This window comes from Arachis hypogaea, chromosome 15 (genome assembly GCF_003086295.3).
Source record: "Arachis hypogaea cultivar Tifrunner chromosome 15, arahy.Tifrunner.gnm2.J5K5, whole genome shotgun sequence".
Lineage (NCBI taxonomy): Eukaryota > Viridiplantae > Streptophyta > Magnoliopsida > Fabales > Fabaceae > Arachis > Arachis hypogaea.
Genome location: NC_092050.1, coordinates 9,578,815 through 9,602,608, shown reverse-complemented (window position 1 = coordinate 9,602,608; position 23,794 = coordinate 9,578,815). Strand labels below are relative to the sequence as shown.

Sequence of the window (23,794 nt, the reverse complement as noted above, 5' to 3'; positions counted from 1 at the left end):
TATGAACTTCTCCAAGAGCAATATCTTTGTCCGATTGACTTAAATACCATCGATTCCTTTCTTGTTCAATTCATCAGCCATCAACACAAAATTCATTGATTTTAATTTAATTTTTCGATCCACCCGAATATTGGAATTTTTCAAATATTCAGCAATTGATTTTCTCCAATCATCATCATCCCATTCGTCCATAATCAAAACCTCTCTTTCTTCAATGGGTACCAGAATTTGATGAACTTTTTGCCAATTTCTCCAACGTCTCAAGGAGTATTTTATATCTCGATACGATTTGGGCCAACTCATTAGCAATCGCATTTCGAACCGTTGGAATGTGAACCAGAGACACTTTTTGAAAAGACACTAACCTTCCCAAAGATGCAAAGATTCGAGTTCGATTAGAAAGATTCGATATGAATCGTCGAAGGTAATTAACCTTCCCAAGAAAAGATTGTACTTCCTTTTTTTTTAACTTAGGAGGAGGCAAATCTAGAATTGCTTTAGCTTTATTTTGATCAATAGCAATTCCCTTCTTATGAACAATGAACCCCAAAAAATTTCCTGTAGACACACCGAATGCACACTTCAAAGGATTCATTTTCAACCCTTTTTTACGCATTGTAATAAAAGCTTGCCTTAAATGATTGAGGTGTTGATTTATCAAATCCGATTTAACCATAACATCATCAATATAAACTTCCATGAACTTCCCGATAAATTTATGGAAAATGGAATTCATGGCACGTTGGTATGTTGCACCAGTATTTTTCAAACCAAAAGGCATTACTACCCATTCATATGTCCCTAATGCCCCCAGGACATTGAAAGGCAGTTTTCAATACATCATCCTTAGCAATGAAGATTTAGTTATATCCCGAATAACCGTCCATAAAACTTAAGTTTTCATTGCCTGCTGCAGAATCGATCAACATATCCGCTATGGGCATAAAGTATTCATCTTTTGGAGTAGCATTGTTTAAATCTCGAAAATCAATACATACTCGCAGCTTTCCATTCTTTTTCATTACTGGAACAATATTCGAAACCCATTCAACATAACGAGCGGTTCGAATGAATTTTGCTTTAATCAATCGCTCAATTTTCTCTTTAATTTTCTGATTGATTTCAGGAGCAAAACGTCGAGGAGTTTGCTTCATTGGTCAAGCAAATGGTTTCAAGCAAAAGAATCTTTATATTCAAGTAAAAGACTTAACAACTTTGTTCGAAATGGGTCATCAAGATTCTTACAAACGTAAGTAAGTCGAACATCATCATCAGATCCTAAATTAATTTCTTCAAGAGGATCTTGCGATTCGAAACCATTTATAATGTCATCATCTTTTACTGAATATTTCTCAAAACCCAAATGCTCCAGATCATAAATGCAATCAAAGGATAAATCAATAGGATCATTTGAAATAAAACAAACTTTATTATCAACCAGATCAACACTTGAATCATTTTCAGTACAATGGGCATTGGCTATATTAATAGTAGCCTGATTGATAACACTATCATGAATAGAAAAATAATATGAACTTAAACCATGACTAAATTCGATTGAATGAATCGAATCCGTCCTACTAACTGAAAAAAGCTGAATTAAAATTCCTACGTGATTCAACTTGATCAGAAGAATCACCTTTATTTTCAACGGAATGAAAATTACTTATATAATTATTTAAAATTACCAAGTAATTCGAGACATCTTGTTCATCAGCCATGGAGAGATATCATCGAGTCACCACCTACGTAGATTAACAATCCCAACCAGTCGGAGGAAAATCAAGACGGAGCCTCACATTCAGACCTTCTGAAGTCAAGAAACAACCTTCACAATTGTATGAATTGAGCACCTTATCGACATTTAAAGGCTTTAGTTTATAATTATACACCTTAAAATCGACATGCAGTTGTTCAACATACGAACTCGAATCAGCCTTGATCACTTCAGGTTTCCCTTCATCCGTCCACAAAAGGACACTTTGATGCACGGTCGATGGTACAACTCCAATACCATGGATCCAATCACGTCCCAATAACGCATTATAACTGGACTTCGATGATACAACCACGAAGGCAGTATTTCGATCAGAAGATCCAACTTGCACACCAAGAGTTACCAACCCCTTTGCAGGAGTAGACACTCAACTATAGTCAGTTATCGAAATGTTGGTTAGGATTAGATCATCAGGATGCTTCCCTACCTTCATTAACATTCTTTCTAGCAATAAATTTATTGCCACTCCCCCATCAATTAAAATCTTATTCACCTTGATTCCACTCATAGAAGCTGTGATATGCAATGGACGAAGATGAGACTTTTGTTTTTCAGTAGGCCTATGAAAATAGCTTGGTTCATCTTCGTATCGAATGAATGAGAAAACCTCATAATCTTATACATCGTAGTCTTCACACGGATTTCCTACATATTCTTCCAAATACTCAGTTGGAATTATCGAAATAGTGCTCACCATCTCATCATCGCCTTCTTCGAAATACTCCTCATCTAAATCAGCATCTTTCTCTTTAGTAACCTTTGGGGTTACTATCACAGCCTTGCCTTTATCAAGTTTGGCAGGAGATGGAATCTCTTTCGAGTATGTTTCCCCATCAGTTGAGAATACCACCCTAGAATGAATAGAAGGAGTTGTCCCCTTGGCTCTATCACTCTAAGACACCCTTGGTACTTGACGTCCACCCCTTCCTCTTTGGTTTCCTTTGGCTCGACCTCATAAATAAGGATAACGACCTCGAGGAGGGCCTCGACAGCCCCAACGTGGATTATGCTTGTACTGAGCATCTCTGTTATGAAATTCTTGGCAATTTCGTATCCATTAGACACCTAAAGCATGTGAATGGCTCAAAGGTGCAGAAAGATTTCTTTGAGAGACACCATAACTTTGTCCCTCACCCCTCGAGGCACCTCTGCCATTTGAACAACAGCAGAAAAAGCAGAGACAAAATAAAGTCAATTCATAAAACACACATTGAATCCCACCCTATTGAGCACATCCTCAACAATTCTTGTGACTTGATAACGCTCACCACCCCGATTAACTCGTAATCGAGCCAACACGTCATCAGCATTTTTGCCACGACGAATCATTCGAGGATTTTCTCCGCCTAGGAGGGCATCATCATTTTCATTTTTAATTAAATTTTCAATATTTTCATAGTTTCCTTCCATATTCTGCCTGTCACCCTTATCATAATCAACAATTCGAGCAATCCGTTCTACTTGTCTGGCAAGACACTCAAACTTTGTCTCCTGATTTGCCATCATAGGATTTAAGATTGTAGTCATTTGTTGTGTTAACAAATTGACCAGATCATGATGACTCTCATCGACATGTTGTCGAAATACTGTCATCGAATTAGAAGTATTCGATGTAGATCCCACATAATAATCTCGAGAATACTCGGGATATTGTTGTAATGATTGCACATTATTTAACCTAACTGTGCCTCCAAATTGAACTGGAGGAGCAAAACCACTTACTGATGGTGTGTAACCTGGAGGAAGGCCATAAGGAGGCCAACCAGCAGTTACTGGGGTTGATCTGTAATGTGTTACCACGTAGGTGTGTATTACACCCATTATTCCCTATTTGAAAACTAGTAACCACCACACTTTTATTCAACACACTTCTTTCCGGACGTGAAGTCACATCCGCTGAAGATTGTGCAACTACAGGCACACTGTCACTTGCAGATGAACCATCATTTACATCTGAAACTTCGTCTGTCATGTGTACAATACGTCCACTTCTCAATTGCATACACTATAACAACATATACTCATTTGACACACTTAAATTTTCAAACTGTCTCACTGGGCGTGCCAATTTGTTTTATCAATTTTTTAGCAAATCGAGAGTGGTTCGATATCTAGTGGTTTGGGAGCGAAACCTACTCCTCTGTAAGTACCAGTTTTCTAAAGTGCATCAAAGAACCTTTCCGATGAAACAAAATAAAAGAAAATCTGAAAGTTAAACAAAATAAACTTTGATAATAAATTGATTGGAATCGAAAGAAATTGCATTGAATTTAAATAAAGCAGTAAATTATCTTCAACAAGATCAAAGGACTTTGAATTCGAAAACAAAGTGTTAAATCTTAAAAGAAAATAGAAAGAGTAAATTTACTTAAAAGATAAATTTACAGAGAAAGTAAAGATTACAAAAAATATAAATGTAATTTAAAAACAATGGAAGGAACCCTACAGAAAAATGACTCGAATGCAGATTCAGAAAGTCCTTAAGATATGAGTGTGCTTGAATGTTTTTCTGAAATAAAGTTCTAACCCTTTCTACATTGATCTTTCATTCAATCTATTTATAAGAATCTTTGACCAATAAGATTTAAGAATAACTCTCATGCATGCTAGTCTTCGAGTAACTGTTCCCTCTCCTTTTGCCTAACATGAGTAATCGCTAACAATAACCTTAAAAAAACTTTAATTCTTCGACAAAGCACACTGACCAGCTCCTTGACTGAATACGTCGACTAGCTCCCGCTTCATATTTCTTGACAAAACCCTTCTTGATACATACTTTATTCTTTGAAATACAAACTCATTAAATCTTAAACATAGTATTTTTCAAAATTCAATACTTTCGATCAACACCATGATATAAAATTTACAAATCTGATACTCAAATTTATTATTTATTATTTTATTTTTTTAAATATACAAATTTGAAGGTTGTGGTAGGCTTAGAGAAGGGGGTTGAATCCATGCATTCCTTTTAAGTTGCTGTTATGGCCCTTTAAAACAAACTTTCAATTCTGATTCTGTTTGTACTTAGCAGCGAAAAATTATGAGACAATTTATTTTTATCTCATGAATATCAGAAAACAGAACACAGCAGAGAAGAGAAGAGCTAACACCAGCATGTATCTTGGTTCGGTTGCCTTGTGCTATGCAACCTACATCCAGTCTCCTCCACAACAATGGAAGAATTTTCACTATAGTTAACAGTATTACATACACCAATTTCACAGGATTGACACAATCCTTTCACACTCAAGTTCTAACCTAACTTGACATTGGCTATGCTAATACCTAACTATTCACTCTTAGTGCTAACCCAACTAAGAAAGGGATACCTCACAGGTACAAGATACAAGACATAGACACACCTAAAGAAATCTGAAAATAACTCTAGGCTTTTCTCTCAAGTGTATCACTCAGCCTTTTTTCACTAATGGCTTTTACTTGAGCTTTCTCACAATGCATTTTCTCACAAGAAATTACAGAAAGATAAACATAGAAAAGTACATCACAATCTGTAAAACATGAAGGAGATTGACTTCATCAACAGCCTCTGTGCTATGCAAAAAACCATATTAGCAAGCCTCTAATTCAGTTCTTCATACTGGCGGAATGCACCTTTGATTAGGTTACACTATCCAGTTAGTTGAACTTCTTCAAAGAGCTCTTCTCAGAACAAAACCTCTATTCACTGGTTTTCTCTCCTTGCTTCTGTATGAGCAGTAAGTCTTCTTTTATCTCCTTGCATGTTGCTGGGTTCTTCTTCCAAGGTCAACACCTTGATCCTTGAGCTTTACCAACCCAAAGATTCGCTTTTTCTCCTTAATCCTCAGAGTAGAAACTCTCATTCTGACTTCTTCATCTTGACCGAAAGCCATAAAATAGCAACCAAAGAAATCTTCCAATGGTCAACTTAATCAGGGCCTTAAAAACCAACTAGGTCCCCAAGTCATGTTTAAGACCGTAGATTTACAACAGAGAGTTGGAAAGAAGAGAAAAAACTGAGTTGCATGTATGAGGAAATGGTTTACCTTTGATCTTTTCTTAAGCTTGATTTGGCTTGAACTTGTTGATTTGACATTCTGTCTTTCAAGCTTAAACCTTCTCTCTCTTTCTCTCTTTCTTACTTTTCTGAGTTTCTGACCAACTCTTCAGAAGTGAACATTGCTTTTGGTAAGGCAAAAGAGAGGGATTTGCTTGCTGAAAGGAGATTGGGCTTGGATCGGGTAGTGATATGCTTGGCCCATTTTGATTTCTTCAGCTTTGATTCCTTGGGCTTCGTTTATATTATTGATCCATCACTTCTTGTTTTTATTTTCCATTCCATTTGGGCTGCTTAAATTTATTTGAGGCCTACAACATATAATAAATAATTAGTAATATTCAATTTATAATTATTCAAACACAAATTATTTATTTTGTCCAAAAATAATGTTTGTCATCACTAATTAATTTAGTTAATTTCTTAACTCAACAAAATTTGATCTTTGAATTTATTATTTATTATTTTAAATTTTTTAAATATAAAAATCTATGTTCAGATTTGTCGTTGTGGTATATAAAATTCTTAAAATTTGTTAACATGAAATAAAAAATTACACCAACACAAATCAAAATTGCGCATAAAAAATTCGGACTCTCAAATTTGCAGTGAAATTTTATAACCCAAAAAAAATGAAGGTCCAATTTGTTAGTGACAAATTAAAAAAAAAATTTCCATAATAGAGAAAAACACTTATCCTAACCATAAAAATACACAACACAAGCATTACATTCACATCTAGAAAAACCATCCTTGATTATAAAGTGTTGTTAAAATTTAAGTTATATATTTTTTTAATTTTAGTAACATTTTTTTAGCAATACTTTTTAGAAAGCGTTGCTAAAGAATAAAAAAATATTACTTTAACTTTAACAACTCTTTTTAAAATATCATAACCACCGTAATCGTAACATAGGTATATTAGAATGACTATATATAATAATAAAAATAATATTAATTTAAAAAAATATTTTTTTTCAAACTTAAATAATCTAAGACTTGATTTTCATGTATTTTAATTTTATTTATTTAGTTAATAGATTGGACTTTTTGTTAGTAGACTTAAAGTTTTTTTCATGTTTAACCTAATATGAGGTGTATTAATACCTCCTGAATTATTATAGCCATTATAGAGACTAGAGAGATTAGAAGAGTGTCAAAACACTTTTTGGTTTCGTGATAAAACCATAGTGTAGACAAATAAGGTTGAGTAAATCTCTCTCTTGTTGCATTGAAAAATTGGATAGAAGGTTGAGTGATTTCCTTTGATTTAATTCTCAAACTATAGTGTGAACAAGTTAGGTTAAGTGAGTTCTTTTTTGTTCACAGCAAGAAATTTAATAAAAAGTAGAGGTTTTTTTTATTTAATTTTAATCTATACTTTTATTTTCTAGTTTCTATTTTCAATTTTAATTATTTTTTTATTTCAATTCTTATCTTCTTGTTTATCATTAGTTTTTTTTTTTATCATTTGGTATGAGACAATAAAAAAGAGTTTGTTTAGGGCATAATAAGAACAAACATAGATTAAAAAAAAAAATAATCTAATACCTGAAATTTGAAATCAAATGAAATGAAAAAATAAATAAATGATAAACAAAAAGATAAGAATTAAAATAAAAAGAAAGGTAAATTGAAATTGAAAAAGAAAAAATAGAAAACAAAAATAATAGATTGAAATTGAATACAAAATAATCACTCTATTTTTTTATCTAATTTCTTGATACAACAAAAGATTCACTTAACCTAACTTATCCACGTTATAATTTATAAATTGAATCGAAGGAAATCACTCAATGTTCTATCAAATATTCTAATACGATAAAAGTGGGATTCACTCAACCTCACTTGCCCACATTATAATTTTATCACGAAATCAAAAAATATTTTAACACTCCTTTAATATTTCTGTGATAGCTACAATTATTTATGAAGTATTTATATACCTCATATCAAGTTAAACATAAAAAAATCTTAATCTTACTAACAAAAAATTCAATATGCTAATTGCTAACTAGATAAACAAAATAAAAAATACATAAAATTAAATTAAATATTTTAATACTTAAAAATGTAAATTAATTTAATAAATAATACTTTAACTCTTGTTCATAAATATTTAAAACAAATTTTTAATTAAATTATAAATTATTTTTATTTTTATTATTTTTATACATATTTAATAAAAAAAAATTGAATCAATGAACATATTAGTGTATATCGACTATTGAGTATTGACATACTCATAATTATAAATCATTTTAACCCTTAGTTATACAATAATTGTTTAAAGAAAAAGAGTTGTTCGTCTAACATTATTGTAATGCCCCGTGACATGCCGGATTTAAGTGTTTGGTGAAAGGCGATGTCAATGCTAGAGAAACAATACAATAACCAAAGTTATTTTATTAACTTAATCTTTATAATTTTATGTATGTAATATCTATATTTATATATTTATTATATTTAATATTATGTATTATTTTATTAATAATTAATAAATATAATATAAAACAAATTTAAATTATTTTAGATTAACTTTTTATAATCATGTTAAATGTATATTAAAAATTAATTATTAATATATATATCTACATAAATATATAATAACTGATTTATTAATTAATTTTTTATTTATACATAATATTTTTAGATTTTTTATTATTTTCCAATCATTATTGTTATTATTATTGAATTAGCAAGAAATTAAATCGTAATTTTTTGTTATTTATGGTATTTTTTAATTTAACAGGTCATACTAATAATTTGTGATAAATTAGAGTTTTATTTAAAAATTTATTATTGTTCAATAAATTACTATATAAATAATAAAGTGAGATTCAAATTTCTGATACTTATTTAAACTAACTAATAAACTAATAACTACTACATTAACAAAAATTGGTTAAATTAAACCGTAACTAAGGGTGGATAAGGGGGGTGATAATTGGAGGTGTGAAAAATGATCAATTAACCCAAGTTGGCATTGTATATTTGTATGTATATTGTAGAAGGCACATTCATTCAAAATAATATAGTGACGGACCAAAATTTTATTTAAAAATTTGCTGGTGGTTAATAAATTATATGAATAAAAAAAATTTAAATTTTTAATATTTATTTAAGTGAACTAATAAACTAAATAATGTGCCAATCCAAACTTAAAAGGTTAGATTAAACCGTAACTAAGGGTGGATAAGAGCGGTGATAATTGGAGGTATGGGAAATGATCCATTAACACAAGTTGGCATTGTGTATTTGTATTTAGAAGGCACATTCATCCAGCAATCATGATTCATCATCAGGACTCAGGACCACTACTTTTCGGCTAGAAATCACTTTTTATATTAGTTATATTTTTTCCATATATATCATGAATCATTATTGTAGCATTGAATTTTCTTCCAATAGTTTGGTGGTAATTGTTGTGACTCTTGTGTCTGTACTCTCAAATATGCATCATAGATAGAATCAAAATTTAATTTCACTATAAATAAATAGTAAAAAATAGAAAAAAAAATATACAAAATTTATTTTATTCCAATGATCCACTGTTTAAAATTTATAATTAACTTACAGATGAAATATAAGTTGATTTGAAATTAAATAGAGGAGGAGGGAAGCAAGTGAATATAATAATAATATAGATTAAACTTATTATAAAGTGATGCATAATAATGTTAATAAGGTGAAGACTTTTCAGATAGGGGAGATAGAGAGGGGGTATAGTATCTTTTGGAATTCCCAGGAAATAATCATTTCAATTGTCTGAGAGAGAGTAAAGGCAGTTCTCATTTCTGGTACCTGCATGTGTGATGTCGACCTATATGAAAGGGACTGGAGGAATGTACCTATACTACTGCTATAACTATGCATCTTTCTTTCTCTCTCTAAAACGACATGTTCAAGTGCAAGTAGGACACATGATGAGTAGCTAGCTATAGCTGCATAGGTAGTAAATATGAATGAAGAATCACATGCCACGACACAATGTTTTATGTTGCTTCATGCTCAATTGAAACTCTCATGCTCATCATCTTCTACATCATATTTCGATGCATGCATGCTATTAACCTATACCCAGACACTCAGGCCAGAGCTATATATATATATATATATATATATATATATATATATATATGTCTATTAATTTCATCAGTTTAGTTCACTTTAATTATAATAATAATAATAATAATAAAAAACAAAACAACAACTATGATTTTATCAACCTTAATTATACTTTAATATTACTGAATTATATAAGAGAAAATTCCACTTTCTTTTTTACAAGATGTTAAAATGACACTTTCTTCCTTTTTATTTATAAAATATACATTTTTTTTCTTTATAACTTTTAAAAAAATTTTTTTTAATCTATTTTAAATTTTTTGTGTTAACTAATGTTAACTTTATCTATTTAAAAAAAAAAAGAAATTGTTACAAAAATATCTTTTAGCAAAAATTTTATTTTTTTGTCATTAAATTTTGCTTACCAAAATATCTTTTAATAAATTATTTTTTTATTAATTAAATTGTATTTTTATCAAAATATTTTTAAAAAAGTTTAATAATTAAATTATTTTTTATGATACCCTTCAATAATTTTTTAATTATTAAATTATGATTTTGCCAAAATTTTTGTTAACATTTTTTTATATTTTATTATTAATTTTTTGATATCAATATATATTATTTTAATATTAAAAAAATCTTAATAAGATTATTTTTCAATATTAATATCAATATATATTAATTGTTAAACATATTAATAATGGTAAGATTTTTTTATTTAATGTTAAAATAATATACATTGATATCAAAAAAATAATAGTAAAATATAAAAAAATATTAAAATTTTTTTTGATAAAATTATAATTTAATAATTAAAAAATTATGAAAGGATATCTTAGAAAAAAATAATTTAATTATTAAATTTTTTAAAAATATTTTGGTAAAATACAATTTAATCAATAAAAAAATAATTTATTAAAGAATATTTTGGTAAGCAAAATTTAATTAAAAAAATAAAATTTTTGCTAAAGGGTATTTTTGTAAAAAATAATTTTTTTTCTTGAAAAATGGATAAAGTTACATTAGTTAATAGAAAAAATTTAAAATAGATTAAAGATGAGGTTTTCTAAAAGTTATAAGGGAGGAAAATATACATTTTATAAATAGAGGAAAGAGGAGTGTCATTTTAACATCTCGTAGGGGAGGGGAATGGAATTTTCATGTAAAATAGTTGCAGGGATAAAATTGTAATGATTAGTAGTATAAAATAATTTTACACGTATATCTAATTATGTAATATTACACTAGTAAAAATAAGAATAATATTACACATTCAAATATTTTTGTTAACTAAGTCCAACTAAATTAATCTAACATCAACAAAAATCAATTATAGATAACAATACTCTAAGTCTTATTGTTTAATTTGGTTGGACTTGGATCATAAAAAAATTTGAATATGTAGTATTATTCTAAAAATAATTATTTTTTATATTCACTACGTGAATGGTCATTCAAAAAATAAGATATAATTGTATGAATATATAAAATATTTCAACTGTCGATACATCAAAATTAAATATTTTTTTACAAATGAAAATTAAACTCCTATAAGTTATAAATATAGGTCTCCTATTTTGAGTAAAATATAATTCGGATACATGAATCATGCATGAAGGAGACAGGGCTATAAATATTTTGGTCAAAGGGCCAAGTATCATGGGCTGGTCCCAATCATTTCTGTGGAGTTATGGAAGCATAATTTTGGTCAGAAAATTCAAGATCATTCAGATCCCGTCCAAAAAAAGAAGATCATTCAGACCGAAAGAAATTGAAGGAAGATAGATCATTATGTCAGCCCACATAATATTTTATTTTATCAAAAGCCCTTTAAGATAGACCAATAAAAAGTTTCCAAAAATATTAATTAAGGAATAAGGAGGACCTATGTTAGTTTATCTTTTTTAATTTTCTTGGGTCAGTATTCAGTAACACTAACAAGCAACAACTTGGTTGAATGCATATCGTATGGGAAGATGTTCACGTATGTCACGAAATTGCTTGGAATATGATACTTTAACTTCAATAATTGAGATTTATATTAAATAATATATGTGATTAAAATTCCGTGAATAAAAATGTTGTGCACATTATTCATGGAAAGTCCACAAAAAGCCTACAATGAATTCTACCTTTTTTCAGTTTGAAATGGATGAAAATCTTCAATCTACCCAACTTGATCGATTGCATCATTGTATACAATGACTTATGTCAAGCCACTTCTTCTAAGCCATGAATCTATAGCTAAACTTAGTTTACAGTGATGTTTTATTTTTTATCTTTTTTTTTTTTGTTAAATTGGCCTCTTAACTATATGTGTTATCATGAATTTTATAGGATTAAAAGTTTATTAAAAAATTTATGGAAAATAATATTCGAATGCTTGATTTTGCTCCTTTTTTCATTTATTTAAAATCTTTTAATATGTGAAAATTTTTTAAATTTATTATTTTAGATATCATTTTCATATTCCGCTGACAAAATAACAAAATATATATTAAAAACTTTGGTCATATTTTACAATTTTAGGTATAAAAAATATGTAAATATTTTACTTCTATACAAGTGAAATATACACAAAGTTAAATCAAACAAAAACATTGGAAAAAAAATTTTGGGTCCCATTCCAAAAATTACATTCCTACGTTAAATGTACTTTTTTTTTATTATAACTTAATCTTTTCTCAAGTATTATATCAAACAGCTTGAATTGATTGTTTTGCATTTTAAGATTGAATTAATTGAACTACTTTTTTATACGTCAGAAGTCTCAGCACTCTCTTATAATTTTTATTAAGAGTAATATCCCAAATAGGTCCTGTTCCGTCCCGAGCGAATCGAGGAGTGTGGTGGTCCTTGAGAGTTATTCGTCCTCAGCGGACTTATACGTCGGCCAGTGATGACGCAGCGACTAATCCTCGGATATCTCTGAAACACGACGGCGGGAACACCTGCAAAAAGCACTCCGACGTTCAAGTAAGAATGAGTTTGTGAGAGAGAGAGTAAAAGAGATAGCTTAGAGTGAAAAATTGTGACCTGTGGGTTGTGTTCTTTGAGCCTTTATAGGTGAGTGGTGTGAATTAGTTCCGATGTATATGGTCGGTGCTGTTATCAATATCTTTCGGTTATATGAAGTCATGATCTACTCTGATTAGTGGATTCTGTTATTATAGACCATGATTGGGAGATAAGGCTGACTAAGTCAGAGGTTACCGTTGCAGTTTTCCTCCGTTGCCGATATTTTAGTTCGGTTTTGAGTTTGGCTTTGTTTCCGAGTATAGCGTGGTACACGTCATAGCCCCCAAACTCGGCTGGTGTTGTGTTAGGAACGGTAGCTGAGCTTTGGTAGTTTGGATTTTGATTTTTCTTTTTGCGCGGTAAATGTTTGGTGGGCCTGCTTTTTGTTTGAAGGGGTTTTTTGTAGTTGGTTTTTATTTTAGTGAACCGTGTCGTCTTTAATGCACGTTATTGTCGTTTCGGTTTTCCACGTTTGTAGTGGGTATGAATTTAATTTGCCCACTAAAATAGTGGGCTCGCAATAATCCCTTCTTTTGGAACTTACGCCTTGTTGCTTCGTCTTCTCACCGTTTTATCTTGCTATGTCTTCGAAAGGTTAGTGTTTTCTCCCTCACCTTTTACTGTTACTGCTTCTACGCGTTCATGGCGGGAGAAAAGTTGAAAGAGAAGCTGAAAGCTGTTGAGGTTAGGGAAGATGATCCTTATCACTGGGTTCATGAGGATGTTAGAACCCGTTCCTCTTCTTTCACTAGTGTTGATTCCCTTTCTGAGTTGAGAGGCTTGGACTTCGTGAAAGGTGGTTCTGGTGTCACCGTCGAGCTTCTTCCGTGTTCCAGTGATGATAGGGTTTATGAGAGAAGGGGAGATTGGCTGTATTTCTATATGTATACTCCATGCATGATTGAACTTGGTGTGAAATTTCCATTTTCTTCTTTTGAATGTGATGTCCTTACCCAACTGAACTGTGCACCATCGCAGTTACACCCTAACTCCTGGGTGTTTCTTCGCGCCTTTCAGTGTCTAATGGATTACCTTTCATTTCCTTGTTCGTTGTCGTTGTTTTTCTCGCTCTTTCAAGCGAAGGGTGTTCGGAAAGGTTTGTGGGTTTGCTTTAGCAGCTTCCCTGGTCGTTCCCTGTTTCTCCTTTATAAATCTTCTTTCAAAAACTTCAAATCTTTTTTCATTAAAGTTTGATCGGTTGAGTCCGAGTATACATTTTATTTGGATGATGAGCTTAGTGAGAAATTTCCCCTTTATTGGTGCTCTGAGCCGAGTCAGATTCTTGAGGCTTCCGAGAGGAGTGAAGAGGAGGAGTTTGTGTTGGATTTTTTGGTTGAGAGTGTTGCTGCTGGGGAGTGTATGTCTATTTCCGACATTCTGCGTTTTTATGATTCGGGTGATGTTGAGGGTTTGAAAGCTTATATAGGTAATGTCTTGTTTGCCTGCCATTTGTATTAGTGTTTATTTAATTTTTCTGATATTGATGGCATCTTGTAGGTGGACAAGTTCCTCTCTTGGATCCCTTGAAGTTACAGTCCTTTTTGAACAAGAAAAAAGAGAAAATTGTTGGCTCCGTCGAACAAAAGGATGGTGGCGAGCAAGCTTTTTCCTCTGTTGGTCATCCGGCGTCCTCATTCAAGAGAAAGAGGGATGACGCATCTTTGGAGATTATTTCGGAGGGTGATCAAGAGGTTATTGGTGGTGGCGAGCCTGTCTTTGATCGGTAGAAGAAACTTCACGATTTCATTGCGAGGTCAAACTTTCATTCTCTTTGGAGTGAGCAATTCAATTTTGCCGAGCTTTCCGACAGGGCATCTCAGTACCCTGGGGACATGCTTATGACCCGCCGGATTGGTATGGAGGGGCTTGGCAAATTCATTCAGGTTGTACTTTAGGATTCTTTTTTCTATTCTTTTCTTCATAGTCTTGTTCTTATTTTGGGGAGGTCTTTGCAGATCCTTGGTTCTCGTTTGATGTGCGTTGGTCGCACCACCGAGCTTATTGGTGCTGAGCAGCAGGAGGCGGTGAATAAAATAGTTGCTGTGGAGGAGTCGTATAAGGTCAAGATTGATGATTTGGAGAAGTTAGTAAAAGAGAAGGATGACGCTGCTGTTAGTGCTGTTGCAAAGGCGAAGGAGTCTGAAGAAGAGGTAACTCGATTAAGGGACCAGATTCGATTACTGCAGGCTGAGGTGATGGAGAATGATGTTGCCAAAGGAGGTCTCACAGCTCGTATTCATGATTTAGAGGAGAACGGTATGGAGATGTTCTCTTATGGTTTTGAACGTGCTGTGAGCCAAATTTCTTTGCTGGCTCCTGAGTTTGACATTGATCTGCTTGACATGACGAAGATAGTAGCTAATGGAAAATTAGTTGTAGATGGGACTGTGGAGGAGCATGATGAGAATGCCCCCCTCCCTCTTAGTTTGGCTTTGGTTCTTGCCTATTTTGTTTTTTGAAAGTGATCATATGTAATTGTGGATGATGGGTTTGTTATTTCGAACTTTGTTTGCTGGGGCCGACCATGCTTAGGTCGGTTTACGTTGATATTTCTTGTTTTTGGGACCCTGCTTTTTGTGACTGTAATAGCAGATATGGGATTTTGTAAGAGATTGTTTGGGACTAGTCATGATTGAATATGTATTTGAAAAATACTGATAATGAGATGTTTGATTAAATTTGAATATTGATAATGAAGTGTATTGTGCGTCGGGCATCATTAAAACCCACCTTAGGCCAAAAACCCTTCTTTGGGAAAAAAAAGGCTCTAAGGGGGAAAAAAGAGTACCTTCATTCGCTATTTATATAAATTAAGATCGGTACATCTTTAAAGAGGAGACATTCCAGGTTCCTGATATCGGATTGCCTTGTAGTGTTTGGAGTTGATAAGCCCCCATGCCGAGCACCTTGATGACTCGGAATGGTCCTTCCCAATTAGCTGCGAGCTTTCCATGAGTTGGTGGCCGTCTGGCCTCCTCTGTTTGTCTGAGCACTAAGTCACCTTCTGCGAATGTCCTCGGAGAAACCTTTTTGTTGTGTTTTCTCTCAGCTAGTTGTTTTATAGCTCTTTGTTTGATTGCTGCTAGCTCCCTAGTTTCCTCGGTTATATCAAGCTCAGCACTCCTTGTACGCAAGTTGTGTTGTTCATCGTATAGCTCGGTTCTCAACGTAGGGATGCCGACCTCAATAGGGATTAGCGCTTCCGACCCATAGACGAGTTTGAAAGGTGTTTCGCCCGTGGTGGTTTGTACCGTTGTGTTGTAGCTTCACAATGTTTCTGGAATCAGTTCCGCCCATTCTTCTTTTGCATTATTAAGTTTTTTCTTTATTGCCTGCAATATAACTCGGTTAGCAGCTTCGGCCTGCCCATTAGTTTGTGGGTGTTCGACCGAGCTAAAATGATGCTTTATGTTAAAATTTTTTAGAAGTGAGCTGAGCTTATTGTCTGTAAATTGCCTACCATTATCAGATACTATTTCCCTTGGTATCCCAAATCGGCATATAATGTTTTTCCATATGAATGATCGTACCTTTTCGCGCTAACGGTTGTGCTTCTATCCATTTTGAAAAATAATCTATTGCTACTAAAAGAAATTTTACCTGGCCTGGCGCTATTGGAAATGGGCCGAGGATATCGAGCCCCCATCTATGGAATGGCCAGCTTACCTCCATGCTATGCAGTAGCTCGGCCGGCCTTGTGGATATAGTTGCGTGTTTCTGACAGTTATCACATGCTTTGACTTTCGTTATGCAATCCCTTTTTACGGTTGGCCAGTAATACCCGGTTCGGACGATCTTAGCTGCGAGGACCCGTCCTCCAATGTGGTTTCCACAGACTCCCTCATGAATTTCGTCCATTACTTCCTTTGCTTCGTCTTTGCTTAGATATTTTAGCAGTGGTTGTGAGAAACCTCGCCTATATAGTTTTCCTGCTATGCTTGTGTAAAGACTTGCCTTTCGTCTGAAGTGTTGTGGGTTGAGCTCGTCTCTGCGTATGACGACTGTACTGATATATTCAATAAAAAGTGCCCTCCAATCATGGAGGTGGTTAATATTTGTCATATGTAACAGTTCAATGCTTGGTTTTTTTTTAATGAGTTGTATTAAGGCCGATGTTTGTGTGTCTGCCCTAGTGGCGGCAAGTTTGGATAATACATCGGCTCTCACATTTTTTCCTCTATTCACATGCAGTATAATGAACAAATTGAACTTTGAGATGAGATCCTTTGCCATGAGCCAGTATTGCTCTAGCGAGGGATCTTTTACCTGGAATTCTCCTCGGATCTGTTGGACCACCAAGAGGGAGTCACAATGTGCTGTCAGGCTTTGTACCTGGAAGCTCAGGGCGAGTTTGAGTCCTGCGATTAGGGCCTCATACTCGGCCTGGTTGTTGCTTGCTGGGAAGTGGAATTGGAGGGACTGTTCAGCTATCACTTGGTCTCCTTCTTTGAGAACTACCCCTGCTCCACTTCCTTCTCGGCTCGATGCCCCATCAACGTGCAGTTCCCATGATTTGTTGTGTTCGCCAGGTGTCAATTCTGAGATGAAATCGGCGAGTATTTGTGCTTTTAGGGCCGACCTTAGTTGGAACTGGATGTCAAATTCTGAAAGCTCAATGGACCATTTGGTGAGACGTCCGGCCAGTTCTGGTTTTGTCAGTATCTGTCTTAATGGTTGGTTCGTCCTCACTACTATTGTGTGGCTTTGGAAGTAGTGCCTTAGTTTTCTTGCTGTGATCACCAGTGCCAAGGCAAGTTGTTCTATCCTCGGATATCATTGTTCTGTTGGTTGCATGACTCTACTGACGAAGTATACCGGCTGTTGTGTTTTCCCTGTTTCGATGACAAGGGCCGAACTTATAGAATAATTTGAAACAGACAAATATAAATATAAAGGTTTACCGATTTCTGGTCTTTGCAACACGGGTGGTGCTGATAGGATGGCTTTGAGCTCGGCAAAAGCTCTCTCGCCCTCTTCTGTCCAGTTGAATTTCTTATTTTTTGATTTTGTTTGGAAGAAGTGGTATGATCGGCTTGATACCGCGGGTACGAACCGAGATAACGCAGCTACCCTTCCCGCCAATTATTGCACCTCTTTTATTGTTTTAGGGCTCGCCATGTTGAGTATTGCCTCACATTTTTCTGTATTTGCTTCAATTCCTCGCGATGTGAGCATGAATCCGAGGAATTTCTCCCGCTGTACCCCAAAAGCACATTTCTCTGGGTTGAGTCTCATATTATAGGCTCGGATCTGTTCAAATATCTCCTTGAGGTCATCACAGTGCGATCTTTCTTAGATGGTCTTGGCGACCATATCATCTACATAGATTTCCATGTTGCGTCCTATTTGACGATGGAAGACTTTATCCATCAAGCGTTGGTAAGTTGCACCTGCATTCTTTAAACCAAATGGCATTACTCTATAACAAAAATTTCCATGTTCAGTTATAAATGCCGTCTTGCTTTGAGCTTCTGGATGCATGAGTATTTGGTTGTAACCGGAGTATGCATCCATGAAGCTCAAGATTTTGAAACCTGATGCGTTGTCTACAAGCTTATCAATACATGGTAAGGGGTAGGCATCTTTAGGGCATGCCTTGTTTAAGTCTGTAAAGTCGACGCACATGCGCCATTTACCTGAGTTTTTCCTTACCATTACCACATTTGAGAGCCACGTGGTGAAACGGATTTCTCTGATGAAGTTGGCCTGCAAAAGTTTGCTGGTTTCTTCCAGGGCTGCCTTTGACTTTTCTGCTCCTAAATTTCTTTTCTTTTGAGCTATAGGTCGGCTTGCCATGTTAGTGGCAAGTTTGTGACAGATGACATCCGGGCTTATTCCTGGCATGTCCGCTGGGGTCCAAGCGAACAGGTCAGCGTTGGCTTGTAATAACTTTATGAGGTCCGACCTTTCTCGTTCTTGTAGCGCTTGGCCGATGTATGTTACCTGTTCCGGTTTTGATGTCAGTTGGATTTTCTGGAGTTCGTCTGATGGTTGGGGTCTTTCTTGGGTGTCTCCTCGAGGATCGAGCTCGGCTAGGGACAAAACCTCCATAGTTTGTACTGCTTTGACTTCGTGCTGTTTCAGAATTGTGTCTGACTTCTTTAGGCTAGAGTTATAGCACTGCCGAGCTTGTTGGCGGTCCGAGTGAATTGTTGCTATTTTGCCGTCTTGTGCCTGAAATTTAACACATAGATGAAAAGTTGATATCACTGCTCTGAACATGTTCAGAGCAGGTCTCCCGAGAATAATATTGTAAGGACTGATGCAGTCAACTATTAGATACTGTATGTCAAGAGTTCTGGATAGTGGATCATCACCCATTGTCATTTTTAACCATATGTAACCTTTGATTGGTACCCTTTCTCCGGAGAATCCTACCAGTTCTCCGGATGAGGATTGTATGAGTTTTTCAGATAAATTCATTTTCAAAAAGGTAGAATAAAAGAGAACGTCTGCGCTGCTACCTGGGTCCAAAAGGACTTTTCTTACCAATAAATTGCCTGTTTGGATAGAGATTACCACTAGATCGTCTAGGTGTGGGGCGGCTGAGCATATGTCTGCCTTGTTGAAAGTAATTTCTAGGTCGGGCGTATCTTGGCTGCTTGGTGGTGCTGTTCCTTCGATCACTAGCATAGCTCGGTACCTGCGTTTCCTTGCCGATGTTGTTTCGCCGCCCCCGGCAAATCCTCCGGATATGCAATTTATAACCCCTTTGGGTTGGGTGTTGTTTGACCATTTGTTGGTGTCTTTGTTAGCCGAGGCTTGTTGGCGTTCCTCCTTGTCTCTATCACCTTCTTTATGTTTCCGTCCTTCGATGTACTTATCTAGTACTCCTTGCCGAGCAAGTCTTTCCAAGAGGTCTTTGGCTATTATGCACTCGTCAGTTGTGTGTCCGTATTTCTGGTGGAAGGCACAGTGCTTTTTTTGTCTACGAATCTCTGGTCTTGATAGCTACCTGCTCTTGCAGGAGGTTTTATGATCTTGGCGTTGAGTATTTCTTTGATTATCTTTTCCCTCCTTGTGTTGAATCTGGTGTAGTTGTCAAATTTTGGAGTGAGTTTGAAAGGTTTGCCGAGCTCCTTGTTATGAACCGACCTTGGTGTTCGGTCCTCCTCTCTCTTAGGTCTTCTTTCTGTTTTATTGGCCTCACGTAGTTCTTCAATTTCCATTTGTCCTGCTGCCCTCTCCCGGAACTCCTCTAACGTCTTTGGCTTGGTGATTGCAATCGTCTCTCTGAATTTTCCGGGTCTGAGGCCGACCTTAAGGGAGTGTAGTTGGACAGCGGGATCCAGGTCGGGTATCTCCATTGTTGCTTCTGCAAACCTGGTCAGGTAGTCTCTCAAACTTTCCTGGGGACCTTGGCGGATGGTGCCGAGGTAATCCGACCCGTGGACGTATATTCGTGCTGCAGCGAAGTAATCGATGAAGGACTTTGCCAACTCTTCGAAAGAAGAAATTGATCCTGCAGGTAGCTTCGAAAACCAAATCAAAGCGGCTCCATCAAGGTAAGTCGGGAAAGCTCTGCAAAGCACAGGTTCGTTATTAGAGCCGTTAAAAAATATCATAGACTGAAATTTCTTAATGTGAGTCCGGGGGTCACCAATCCCCTTATACGGCTCAAGTGAGGAAGGCAGTGTGAAATGTTTTGGCATTTGAAAATTCGTGATCTCCTCAGAGAATGGGTTGTCTAAAGTTAGTTTCTCCTTCGGGGGATCGGCGATTAATAGGTCGGCGCCGCCTTGGGCTGAGCTCTTGGGATTGCCCTCTTCCCGTTTGTTGGTGTTGTTCTGCGCTGACAACTCGGCGAGTCTTTTGACCTCTGCTTGAAGTTCAGCCATCTGGGCTATAAGTTCGGCCTGTGTGAGCTGGTGGACTCCGTTGTCGGCCATGTCTGAAGGTCGTGGGACCCTGCAAAAGGATTCTCAAGAGGTAACAAATAAAAAAGGAGAAAAGTGGGGTTAGTGTAACCGTGGCCCCACAGTGGGCGCCAAATGTTCCGTCCCGAGCGAACCGAGGAGTGTGGTGGTCCTTGAGAGTTATTCGTCCTCAGCGGACTTATACGTCGGCCAGTGATGGCGCAGCGACTAATCCTCAGATATCTCTGAAACACGATGGCGGGAGCACCTGCAAAAAGCACTCCGACGCTCAAGTAAGAATGAGTTTGTGAGAGAGAGTAAAAGAGATAGCTTAGAGTGAAAAACTGTGACCTGTGGGTTGTGTTCTTTGAGCCTTTATAGGTGAGTGGTGTGAATTAGTTCCGATGTATATGGTCGGTGCTGTTATCAGTATCTTTCGGTTATATGAAGTCATGATCTACTCTGATTAGTGGATTCTGTTATTATAAACCATGATTGGGAGAAAAGGCTGACTAAGTCAGAGGTTACCGTTGCAGTTTTTCTCCGTTGTCGATATTTTAGTTCGATTTTGAGTTTGACTTTATTTCCGAGTATAGCGTGGTACACGTCAGGTCCAAAGGAATTTACGGTTCGTACAGACGTTTCCATGGCAGTTTGACCCGGTCAGGATGTCCTACGTAGAAGTTAACGGACTAAGATGTTAAGTTAACTGTCATGTGTCACTTCCAAGAGAATTTAATCCCCATCCAAGTTGGACAAAATAACGTTACACCCAAACATAAAAAACCAATTTAATTAATACTTTACCCTTTAAATTTTACGGACAATTTTAGTGTCCTATGCTAACATTCTTCATCGGTTCGAAGAAATATATATAAAAACATTTTAGTTATAATGATAATCTCCACAAAATAACTTAATATGTATGTGATACAATTTCAAATAATAACAACAACAACAAATATAATAACAATTATAATAACAGTATGTAGTGGTAGTTATAGAATAATGATGGAATAAATAAATAAATAGATAAACGAAAGATAGATTTATAAAAAAAAATTTAAATTTTAGTTTGGTAGATGCGTTTATATCTCTTCAAATTTAATGAGTAATGCAAAATCAATCAAATTTTTTAATAAAAAATAACAAATTAATTATTAACTTAATTTATTAAATATTAAAAAAAACTCTGAATTTTATATTTGTAATTTTTTTTCTTCGTATTATTAAACTAAGAATTACCAAAACAAAATTAAAGAAAAGAAGCATAAAATAAGTTTAACGATAAAACAGATTCTAGCTATAGCACAAAACATTGATAACTCACTACCTATTGTTAAAAGACAAAACATGAAAGGAGAGTGAATAGTATAAGGAATATGGTGTTTCACACTTTTAGATTGCCATACGTCCTAGTTCTTGTCCTTGAGTATTAATCTCCTTGGTTTACAATTTAGCTGAGTGAGAAAATATTATATGAAACCACTAAAATTCCCACTCCATCACCTTGAATAGCTTATAGTTACACTTCAATGACTCATTTGTAATTTTTATAGGAGTCAATTAGTGCAGTAGCTACACATATACATCCGTGGAAAATATCCTTGATTAAGAGTAAAGTTCAACAAAGAGCAAAGATTATACCTAATTTTTTGGGAAAATGTAAATTGCGCACGATAGCTTTAGAATAAACTACCATTTGTACTCACGAAAGTTGAAAACGCTGACATATTTACTCATAAAAGAAGGAAATTACCATTTGTACCTATGAAATATGGATTCCACATAACAAAATTATCCAAACAGTAACAAATCACCTAAAATTCCTAAATTACCCTTATCTTCACCACCACTTTTCTAATCTCAAATCCCACCACTACTCAAACTCTTCTTCACCATCATTACCGTCGTCACCACCACCGCCATCACCACCTCTACTACTCCCGGACAGGTTCCCAACCTTCATCTATAAGCTCAAAACTTCACCCCATCATGAAACACCCAGTTCAGCCAACTTAAGCACATGCCAGAGTTTGAATACACAAAATCCAGAGACCAGAGTTAGAATTCACAGCCTCAATTGGTGTAACAATGGTGGAGATATCCAATTTTTCATTAAACCCAGATCCTGCAGAAGAAGAAATTCTGCAATCTCAGATGCAGAAATCTATTCCCAACCCTAAAATCGTACGAACAACCAAACCCGACTTCAAGTGCCTCATCCTCAACCTCACAGTTCTCTTTTCATTCATTCTAGGTTTTCCCGTTCCTATGAAAATCTATCGAAATCTACCGTACTCCACTCCCCTTCGACCGAATCGAATTCTTCTCCTTGCAACTGGGGTCCAATCCCTTACTTCCCCTGCTGATTTCGAGCCATATTCGTCGGCGTCAAGACTTGGTCAGATCCTGGCGGCGAACATGGGAGCAAACAGCAAAGCGGCAGAGAGAACCCCAGCGCGGCAGAGAGGGTAGCTTGTGTGGGAACGAAGCCAAGCATCGATGCAATCAACATGGAAAGTTTGTGAGCAAAGAGGCAAGGTTCGAACATAATCATCTTCTTCGAATTCGAAGCAGCAAATGGCATCGTCGCAGCGTGAAAATGAACGGCGAGAAATGTCGTTGAGTTTGCTGGTGTATAGGGCAGCATAAAAGGAGAAATGGATGGTTTTGATGGTGATAACGTTAGTGGTGGTGGTGGTGGTTGGGGATGAAAGTGGCGGTGAGAGAAGATTTAGGTGAGAATGGTACTGTGAAGTAAAAAGAGAAGTTAGAGTTAGGTTATATTAGAGGGTATTTTGGGGATTTCAAATAATTTTTTAAGATTTGTGTAGTTTTGTTAGCAAAAGTCCATCTTTCATGGGTAAAAATAGTAGTTTTGCTTATTCGTGTGTAGATTTATCAGCATTCTGAAATTTCATGGGTAGAAATGATAGTTTACTCCTATAAATCTCGCCTTTTTATTTCGACTGTAAATACCTTCTCGATTTTTTATTCCAATTGCAAATCTATCATCTATCATTTATCTAT

The 23,794-nt window shown here is 35.2% G+C and overlaps 1 protein-coding gene across 1 annotated transcript; it reads right to left on the bottom strand.

The window, feature by feature from the left end:
* Positions 1-15,715: 15,715 nt before the first annotated feature.
* LOC140179094 (uncharacterized) lies at positions 15,716-22,730 on the bottom strand. Its single transcript, XM_072217706.1, has 6 exons — positions 22,645-22,730; positions 22,521-22,529; positions 19,861-20,813; positions 18,558-19,771; positions 16,687-17,567; positions 15,716-16,169 (listed from the first exon to the last, which is right to left on the bottom strand). Exons 1-6 carry the CDS (start codon positions 22,728-22,730, stop codon positions 15,716-15,718), a joined length of 3,597 nt encoding a protein of 1,198 aa, XP_072073807.1.
* Between the last annotated feature and the right edge of the window lie 1,064 nt (positions 22,731-23,794).